The 10828-nt window shown below is 45.1% G+C and overlaps 1 protein-coding gene across 1 annotated transcript in view; it reads right to left on the bottom strand.

Annotated features, from left to right (window-relative positions):
• Positions 1 to 7618: 7618 nt before the first annotated feature.
• Positions 7619 to 10828, bottom strand: part of EIF2B2 (eukaryotic translation initiation factor 2B subunit beta) — a 7773-nt gene continuing 4563 nt past the window's right edge. The window contains exons 6-8 of the mRNA XM_007941359.2: positions 10629 to 10766; positions 9086 to 9152; positions 7619 to 7776 (exon numbers count right to left, since the gene is read on the bottom strand). Of these exons, the coding sequence (XP_007939550.1) occupies positions 7619 to 7776; positions 9086 to 9152; positions 10629 to 10766 (363 nt within the window). The remainder of the gene's footprint in view (positions 7777 to 9085; positions 9153 to 10628; positions 10767 to 10828) is intronic.

The raw sequence follows: 10828 nt of genomic DNA on the forward strand, positions 1-10828 counted from the left end.
TTACTGTATACCTAATACTTTGTGTGCATTATTCTTCCTCATCACTACCAACCAAAAAAAACCAAACTCACTGCTGTGAAGTAGATTCTGACTCATAGAGACCCCTCCTTGGGTTTCTAAAGCAGTATATCTACAGAAGTAGATTGCCCAGTCTTCCCTGTGAGGAGTGGCTGGTGGTTTGAACTGCCAGCCTTCATTAGAGTCTTCTTTTAAAGTAAGACTCCTGAGGCCCAGACCAGCTTTCAGAGTCCTAGCTAACAAGCAGCAGAGAGCCAGAGTTCAGACCGAGGTCTGTGTGACTTCAAATGCTTGGTCCTTCCAATTACCCCATATGGCCCCATGTGATATGTATATATATTTGGGATTGAACAGTGTGTAAAAGCCTCTCAGTATTCAGCTTCATTAGATTCTGATTTGTGGAGGCTTCAGTAACTTCACAGTAGAACTTGAGAGATGGATGTGAAACGTATCCATTTTTGAGAGTTCCTCTTTCAGGAACATGTATCAAAGTTTTACTGAAAAATGAAATTGCATATGGCAGTCTCTCGGGAAGCCCAGCATTTAGTCGGGGAGACAGACAAGGAAACTGATGATAAAATATGGTAACTTTCTCTAGGTTTAGGGATCACTGAAACATGGCTATCTCTTTATTACTGAGATAAGAGGATAATAACTCTATCACAGTCAAGACTACAGGTGGCAATAGGAACTAGTATCAGGAAAGCCTAGGGTGTAGGCTGGAAGGAAGGAGAAAGAGCAGGCCAGGGAAGAACCTAGCTGGGCATGTAGAACTACACAGGCCTTTGAGTATGGAGAGGCTGGAGGAACCAGGGGTCAGAGGTCAGCAATGGGTCAGATGCAGATGAGCAGCTGGGATCTGGGCACACAATGAAAAAAACCAAGGTCGCCAAAGCAGGCTAGCAGGAGAGGGCAGAGCAGGATGCAGGGAGGAGCCGTAAGGGCTGAGGAAGCCAAGCCAGGTGAGCAGAAGAGACCAGCGCTTCAGTCCTAGAGAGCTCTGACAAGCGGGCTCAGCAGAGGGTGCAGGTGGGAGCCAGTAGGGAGTTTCTGGATGAAGCTAACAGCAATTCCTGGCACAAAGAACCAGCCTCACTACCTGCTTTTCACCCACGATTGCATCAAAACCCTTTACAAAATGCAGGGTAAGAAGGAGAACCAACAGATATGTTCACCACTACCCATCTTGCCTATATTTCACTCTTTCTCGGCTGAAGTTGCTCATAAACAGTGAGATGGCAAACGGGTGGGCAGGCCTGGAAGAGAGGAAAAGAGGGAGAAATCTGAGCCACACAGCTGTAGATGGGGTTGCGAGTGCTGTTGAGGAGGCTCTGACTGACGGCGATTCTGTGTACAGCAGAACGACGTGTCACACTGTCCTGTCACCTTCATCATTGTCATGTTTGAGGCCATTGGTGAATGCCTTCCAGCATTATCATCAGACAACATCCCGTTGCAATCCATACGGTTCTCTCTTGTTGGCTAATAAGGAGCCCTAGTGGCACAACGGTTAAGGGCTCAACTGCTAATCAAAAGGTTGGCAGTTCAAACCCATCCAGCAGCTCCACAAGAGAAGGGCCTAGTGATCTGCTCCCATAAAGATTCCAAACGAGAACCAAACTCACTGCCTTCGTGTAGATTCTGACTCGTAGCAACCCCCATTGGGCTTCTAAGGCTGTAAATGTACAGAAACAGACCGCCTCATCTTTCTTCCCTGGAATGCACTGCCATTTTGGTTAACCACTGCACACCCAGAGCTCTTTCCCCTAGAGATTACAGCCTGGAAAACTAGACAGCAGCTGTGCTTTGTCACATGGAATTGCTAGGAGTCGCTGTCCACTCAGCAGCACCGAATGGCCATGTCCCAAAGTACCTCCCTGGGCCTTTCTTCCTACTCTGCCTTATTGGGTAGCTCCACTGAAACCTGTCCCACCGTGGGTGACCCTCCTGGTATTTGAAATACTGGTGGCCCAGCTTCCAGCCTCACAGAAACACCCAAGCCACTGACAGGTGGTAGAAAATTCTAGATGATCTGCATCAAATAAAGCCTTTCTTCCTCTATTTTTTCATGTTTTCATTCAGTTAACTATGTAGTGAATTCCTTCTAAGCGTATTAAGGAGTTCTGGTGGCATAGCACTTAAAGCACTCAGCTGCCAACCAAAAGGTCAGCAGTGTGAAACCACCAGCTGCTTCTCAGGAGAAAGATGAGGCAGTCTGCTTTCGTACGCTTACAGCCTTGGAAACTCTATGGGGCAGTTCTCCTCTGTCCTTAAGGATAGCCGTGAGTCAGAATCAACTCAATGGCAGTGGGTTTGGTTTAGGTTCTAAGTATATTGAATCAGAAGTTGGGAATATAAAGGGAAAAAAAAAAAGTTAACCTGACATGATTTTTCAAACCCTTGATAATTTTCACCCCTTGCCCATTTGTTCCGGAGCACTCGATCCTCAATCTTACCCAGTAATATCTGATGAAGTTCAGTCAACCTGATCAAAGCCTGCGGGAAGCTGAATTTCGTGGGTATTGGATCCTGTTGAGCCAGTGAGCTAGCAGGATTCAAGTAGCAGTCTGAAGAAACTAGATGTGGCCATCCTTGCCAGACATAACTTGCTATGTTGTTGTTATGTGCCGTTGACTCGGACTGACTCATAGCGACCCTTCCTTGGGTTTCTGAGGTGGTATCACTACGGAAGTAGAACTGCCCAACCTTCCTTCTGAGGAGTGGCTGGTGGGTTGTAACCGCCAGCCTTCTGGTTAGCAGTCAAGTGCCTTAGGCACCATGCTACCAGAGCTCCCTAACTTGCTATGGTTTACCTCATAAGCAAAAAATAGTCAAGGATGGTTTTATTTATTTTAAAATAGTGGCATTAGCTACTGCTATTTATCATTAACTCTTATTAGCTCTCGTATATTAGCTAATTGTGGAATTTTATGTATGAAGTATGAATTTTTAGGAATCTCACTGCTTTTATTTCTTCACCACTAAGTAGGTTCCTTCTTCTCTAGGCACATTTTGATTCTGAATGTCAGATGCTTGGAAAGACATTGCTACAAAGACCCTTCTCTTTAGCACAATATTTAACATAAACATTGCAGCTAGGTAGGCTCCAAGGCTGCCTTCTATCTAGTGAGTGCTGGGAAGAAAACTGAAAACTTAAGACTATAGCTTTTTATTACGAGCAATTGCTTATCCATTGCACAATATCCTAGAACAGCTGTCTGGTGAGTGAAAGAGTAATTCAAAGCAAAGGAGGCCAGATATAAAACATTCCCAAACTACATTTCAGAATAGCTCCTTTGTGTCAACTAGGTACATGTCCACAGAGGGAGTTTTTGCAAGAACAGGTGGACGGTATGGGGACTGTACAATAATTACATCACCATCTGGTAATAACTTTATGGCAAAACATTTCTAATGGACTGAGTTCTACATATGTGGCATTATGGAGTCACGTAGCTCGATGATGCAGATGTGACTGGCACCCTCATTTACACACAGATTGATGCAACAGATTGCTCTGAGAAACGGTTCTGAAGCACAGCTGTGGGACTTAGGATCATATGGGTTCTGGCTCTTATTCCTTTGAGGTATCACTTTACACTTAAGTTTTTCTTGGTAGTTTTCAAAGACTTCTTTTCTGAAGCTAAATTAGGAATTTCTGTTCCTTATTCAAGTTCCAAGAATTGAGTTTTTCTGCTCTCTGCCCAAATTTGAAGCTTGAAACCATGGTAAGAATCTTTATAAATTGTATGGAGTAAGTTTTGTAACTTGGTTTACTTAGCATATTCAGGAAGGCTTTTGCATCCAAGGAGCCCCCTTTCTATTTTCTCCAAGCTGCAATAGTTTTTCTCTGAGTTTTGCTGGTTTTGCCTGCAAAGCAGGGGTGGGCACAGAGACTGCTAGGGAGTGTGTAACCACAGAAGACCTGTTTCTCCTTGTTCAGACTGGGGTCTCACTTTCCAATCTTTACTCCTTCTCAAACAGGAAAATGGGAGAGAGGGAAATAGAAAAATGAGACCTATAAATAGCTTTGTGAGAGGGTGCAAAAAGGATGTGGCAGCGGTGGTGGCTGCTGTGGCCACCAGCCTCCTCTCACTTCACAGGGTGGGTTGGAAAATCCAGACCAGTATCAACAGCCCAAGGATGGATTCCTATAAGGCAGAGGTCAGACACGCTGCTACCCTCCAACTTTCTTACCAATTCTGACACCAACCATCCCTCTTATTGTACTCTCTACTTCTCTGCTGGGTTCAACAATTCGTTGCAGTGACCACACAATTCACACAGCACTCATGATCATGGGATGTATTAGGGAAGTCACAGGTTACAGTTTAGGATCAGGAACAACTCAGGATACAGTTCTTCAATCAGGACAGCTTCTTCTCAGCTGTGCAACAGGCACACTTCTCTCTGGCCTCAGCCTCTCCCTTACTCAGGCCAGTGTGCAAAGCTCTTTTTGCTTTACCAATAGGTGCCCAGAGAGGCACACCACTCCACCAGCTAGCATCCTGCCCGAAGGCACTTAGGTCTCTCGCTCTGTGGCTGGGAAGCCCACTGCTCCATCTCATGCAGTCTCTCTGCCAAGGAGGTCCAGCACAGGGATCTCAAGTCCAAAGATATGCTCCACTCTTGGTTCTTCTGTCTGGATGGGCGTGAGACACGCCTCCCCCGCACCCCGTTTGCTGCCTCTGAGATGGCTCATTTTAAGCCTGGTGGATGACACAACTGACCAAGCCTCACATTAAGGCTCCCAACCCCTACTGCCGCTGAGTTGGATCCGACTCCTTGGGTTTCCAAGGTACATCACTATGGAAGTAGATTGCCCAACCTTCCTTCTGAGGAGTGGCCAGTGGATTTGAACCGCCAGCCTTCTGGTTAGCAGTCAAATGCCTTAGGCACTATGCCACCAGAGCGCCATTAAGGCTCCCTATACCTTATTTGCACAGTTCCACCCCCATAAGGGTACCAGCTACTTTATTTACATTATTACCAAGCTATCTAATTCCCTTGGAGGGCCATAAAGCACCTCCCATTTACGTAATTCCACCCAGTCATCTGGTGGGAGTCAAAAAGACCATGGCTAAAAGAGCTATATTAATACACTGCACCGCAGATGCATTTAATTGAGGTCCTAAAGATTCTAAAAGACATACGTCTGTGCAAGTCTTCTCATTCAAATGGTTTGCACTGGACCGCTAACCTGAAGGTTTGTGGTTCAAATCCACCCAGCAGTACTATGGAAGAAAAGGCCTGGCAATCTTCCACTAAGATTACAGCCAAGAAAACCCTATGGAACAGTTCTAGTCTTTAACCCATAGGGTCACCATCAGTCAGAATCGACCCAACAGCAACTACTAAGTACCTCACCACCACCTGTTCTAGGCACTGTAAGAGTTCACCAAGGAGACAGTTTTCACCCTGATAACCTTCCTCCATCTCAGTTATGCCTGGGAAGGATATTGGTGCTAATTTTAGACAGAGATGAAGCTCTCAAAAGACAAGTATCATAAAGCAATTTTGGAGCTATGAACAGAATAAGGATCCTTGACTCACTGCTGCTCTTACTCTAAACCACATAATTGTACCCAAAGGAATTGCTGTTCGAATTGGTGCCTTCCGAGGAGACAACTGCTAGTAATTGGTAGCTATAAGCCACTTCACTGAGAAATTGTGGAGTCTTAGCTGCTTTAAAAAATAATTGACAGACTGAGGCCTGAGTGAGTCAGACGCTTCTGAGTCAGAGCTTTTCGGTCAGTCTTTTGGACTGACCATCTTCAGTCTTGTTCTCCTTTCACGAAGAGCCATAGTGCAAAGATTCGTCTGTTGCAAACAGGTATCAAAGAACAGAGGCCTTTCCCTCCTAGCCTACCTCTGACTAGTGTTGATCAGGGTGTGGTTATAAATCATCCCTAGAACCTCTGGGATGTCTGTTAACCACGCCCCCTCCCTTCAAGGCAGACACTAAAGAGGCAGCAGGCTGGCCTTTTTGACAGCATCCCAGGGATTCTTCTACTCTCAAACGACAGAAGTCCACCGGACCTCTGCTTTGGACCAGTAGCACCCAAACATGGCAGAGTATCAGATCACCTGGGAGACTGTTTAAAAACTGTAATGACGAATGCAATATGCATAAAAAGATGGAAATGATGATACTGTATTAAAATCAGATGTCCTCCTGTTGCTACTTGTTATGACTTTTTTCACACATGTAAGTTTGTTTTCATGAGAGTAAGGTCATACTACACACATTCCCCTACAGCCTGCCTTTTTCCAGCTTGCATTTAATCAGCAATTACAAAATGGATCTCCTGACAGACCCATCTCATCCTTTTAACACGAGGGTCACAGACTCAAATGTTTACAGAGGTCAGACAGATAACCTGAATGGATAAGTGGGCCAGCAGGAACTGCAGACAACTGGAGGTTTTCCATCTCATGGAATCAGAAGCTGCCCAACCACAGCCAACTGCTGCCATTTAGGAATGTGGGCCGAGAGTTGCCAAGTCTTCTGAGTTTTCAAAAGAAGGAAGATTTGGAAATATTTTTTTAATGTGCAATCTCTAGATTTTTAAATATTGGTAACAAGTTCATATTAAATACAAGATGAACCAGCCTAAATGTCTTCAATCCAGTCACCTCCAGCCACCCTTTTGGAACCTCTATTGCAATGTGTACATAACGTCCCACAATATAAATGTCGTACTGAACCTTCGCCCTACTGTTGGACACTTAGGCTGTGACAGGAGTCTGCACTGAACATCTTTGTATGTATCTTTGTATACTTGTACAAGTAACTCTAGAAGGATAAATAAGTTCCTGCCTGCCTCTGAAAAAGATGTCTCAACTTATAGTCCTATTAACAGCCCCTGAGAGGATCCTTTTCAGGGGAGCTTTAAACACACAGATTTCCAGGCACATCCTAGTGATCCAATGCAGTAGGTCTGGGCTGGAGCCCAAGATTCTGCATTCTTTCAAAGCTCCACAGTGGACTGTGATCATCAGAAAGGTTTCAGAGCCAGGTACTAACAAGCTGTTTGGGTCAATTCCAGTGAATTATAAAGAAAACTGTAAATTCTGTCATTTATATACTTCCCTATTTTAGCCTTACTACCCCTAATTACAGCCCTCTACAAAAACAGAACAGGGCTCTGTGGCTGCTGCCGTTTCAAGCAGTTCAACTGGAGCAGGATGATAAATAAACCGACCCAGGAGCCTTCATGTAGCTTTTATTGGCAGAGCCTAGTTAAAGGTGGGGTAGTCATCGCTGAGCAAAAATCTGTATCCCAGCAAGGTATTTGGTGTTATGTTTAACACAGCACCAAACCAGAAAGTTTAAACTCCTGAAGCTGATGTAACCTTGTCACTAAGAGACTTCAGAATGAGTAGGTCAGCCCTGTGGCTGTGTGAAGACCCAAGAGGCAAAACCAGTCCTGGATGTGAGTCCTTGTTACCAGACGAGCGAAAAGGCAGGGAAACGATCAAGTTTCTTTGAGGTTGGCTAATGTGCAGTCCCTCTTTACAAGGAGGATGTGTTTTAGCAGTAACACCGAAGTCTCTCCACTCTGTGACCTTAGCAACTTCTGCTCAGGACGCGAGCTGCTCACAGGACATGATCGTCAGGATGGTAGAGTTCGCTCATCAGGCGGTAGATGTAGGAAGGTGCATTCCCACCAATGTTGGAGATAAAGAGGGTAATGAGCTCTGGGGGGACGTAGTCAAACACAGGGCAATGAACACTGACCTTCTCCAGAATGTCCCCTGGAAGACAAGCACACGTGGTAAATCTCAGGATCCTGTTTTAATACTGAAGTAGCATACAGATTCTAACCAAACACACCCCTCCTTGGGTTTCCGAGGCGGTATCACTACACGAGTAGATGGCCCAGTTTTCCTTCCGAGGAGTTGGTGGTGGGTTTGAACCGCCAGCCTTCTGGTTAGCAGTCATTGCCTTAGGCACTATGCTACCAGAGCTCTTTACAAAAGGGTAGCTATGGCAAAATGCAAACTGAAAGAGATGACTTCAAATGACACTCCCTGCTCTAAACTCTTCAATGCCTTTCCATAGCCCTTAGAGTAAAATTCAACTTTGGGATTACAGCCTTCAAGACCTGGCTCCTCCCTACTGCACTAATTATAATTTACACCACGCGCCCCCTGCTCATTACCCTCTAGCCATGTGGTCATCTTTTTGCAACAGGCTAAACAGGTACCCCTTTCATGCCCTTTTCACAAGTGCCTGGAAAACGTTCCCCCATCTCCACACAGTGGGCTCTTATCATATATGGGACTCCACAGAAATGTCACCCCAGGAAAGACCCTCCTGACTAAGGCAGTCCCCTAGTCACTTTCTATCCGTCACCGTGATTCGCTGTTTTCTTCCTACAACATCCCATGACCTGACATTTTCTTGTATGTCATCCCCCAATAGAAAAACATATACACTGTGGGAGCAGGCTGTATCTGTTTTGTTCACTGTTATATCCCCAGTGCCTAGAACAGTGCTGGATACATAGGGGGTGCTCAACAATGCTTGAAAGATGAATGTCTGAATGAACAAATGAGTTCAAGAAGGAACCCCAAATACCATGCTGTGCTCCCAGAGTGCTGAAAGTCATGTTAAATGCTGATGAGGCAGTAAGCTCAGTGAGCAAAACTGCTCCCTGCAGAAGTCAGAGAAAAGGACCCCCAACAAACAAGCTATCAGGCGAGTTTTCTAAGAAGGAACATTTCAGGGCCCACTTCCTTTGGAAGCCACTTCATCAAATTGATTCCTGACAGCAATTGAAAACAAGTACATTTTTTCCATTGGATTGCTGCCTGTGTCTCAAACAACATGCAAAGCCAAACACAGTCAGTGCTAGGTTACCCAACCCCCATGGCCCCAATAACCCAGCTAAAATGTAACTGTCTCTGAACGTGGACTCCATCAGATTCCTAAGCACTGTAGTTGCTGTAGAGAACAGTCACCACAAAAAAGCACAACCTGACAGCATTTAGTCCTTTCCATCACCAAAACAGAACACACACACACACACAAACCCAAAACACACCCACAAAAAACTCTTACCTTCTGTGAAAGGCAGTACTTCTTCAGGAGCCACAAACTTGTGAAATGAATCCTCTTCATTGGGGAACTAGAAAAGAAAAGGTTAAAAAAAAAACAGAGACCTTGGACAGGATACACAATTAGGTATGTCTATGAAATGGGGAGGGTATCCAAGATCATATATAGGGTTGGCAGACAATGGTCTTATAAGTTTATGTGAATGATCAGAATTCCCAGGTGTATAGTAGAGCTGACAAGGGGCAAGGTTGTGGTCACTGCCTGGTCACAGCCAGCTACCCAGAGAGACCGAGTAGTTGAACCTGTGGGTTTGGGACCATAGTCGCAGGGGATATCAAGCTCAATTGGCATAACATACTACACAAAACATTGTTCCACCTCCTACTTTGGTGAGTAGCGACTGGGATCTTAAAAGCTAGCAAGCAGCCATCTAGATGCAACGATGGGTCTCTCCTCGTCCAGAGCAAAGAAGAATGAAGAAAACCAAAATTCATGGAAACAATTAGTCCTAGCGACTGGTACACCATCCGATCTGCAGCCTATGCAACTATGAAACCAGAAGAACTAGATGGTGTCTGGCTACCACTGTCATCCACTTGGAAGGAGATCTATGTAGAGAGGGAGAACAATGTGGAACAAAACTCAAAATTATTTGGAGAAAAAAAAAAAAAAAAGGAGGGGGACCAGGTTTTCTGGTCTGATAGAGCCTGGTGGAACCACTGAGACTATGGCCCCTAGCTGCCCTTCAGGTCTGGAATTGAACCCACACCTGTGGTTTCCAGCCAAACAAAAGACAGTCATATGAGTTGAACATTTACCTCAAGTAGATATACTCCCTGGAGAGAACAATCATGGGAGAAAGAAGCGCTGCTTATGCACAGGGAGACAGCTCAGGGGGCAGGAGTATATGGAGGGATGGACACTGGGAAGAGGTAACTATGGGGAGGAAGTGGAAGGGGAGCTGTTGCATTGTGGTAAAGTGTAGTCAATGACATGAGACAAAGTATATGTGAACTGCTGTATGGAAAGTGAATTTGCTCTGTAAATCTTCACCCAAATCACAATAAAAAAAAAAAAGAGAGAAAGAAAAAAAACCAGAGACCTATAAATAGGTTCATGTTCTCCAAGCAAATAGCTTCCACAGGGATGAAATGGCTTCACTTAATAACCACCTGTGTGTAGGCTAAAGAGGACAGGCCCCAAACTATGACGAATAAGACTAATTCTATGTTCCAATTTCTATCTGCTTGTCATTTTCAGCCATGGGGCTGACGGGGAGTGGTGGCAATATAAGCAAAGGCCTTTCCCAACTATGTACTGTCCTAACAATAAAATTTTGACTTCCCAAAATTGGCAGGGTATAACTCTCAATTCTTTTTCCTGGATCAAGACTTCTGTGGCTCTTTCTAGCCTCTACTGGGTCTAATCCACTGAGTAGATGCAGATACAGAGAGGCCTCAGAGTGAGTAGGTTGAAGGCCCAGAGATCATGCCTGTACTTTGGCTTCCTTCCCTCTGTTAGCTACCACACAGACAGACAGACATACCTGTGGGGAAAGCTTGAACATGGGAGCACAGACGATGAGTGGGGTGGAATGGTGTTTTGCTGCTAGTGCTAGAGTGTGAGTTCCCGTCACAGCTCTCAGGGCACCGTTGGCCAGGATGGTCTTTGTGCCAATGATCACCTTTGGGACAGGAAGGAAAATATGAGCCATGACCTGACATTTTCTTGTATGTCATCCCCCAA

Source organism: Orycteropus afer, unplaced genomic scaffold (genome assembly GCF_000298275.1).
Source record: "Orycteropus afer afer isolate SDZICR_OR568_19922 unplaced genomic scaffold, OryAfe1.0 scaffold00079, whole genome shotgun sequence".
In the NCBI taxonomy this organism is placed as follows: Eukaryota; Metazoa; Chordata; class Mammalia; order Tubulidentata; family Orycteropodidae; genus Orycteropus; species Orycteropus afer.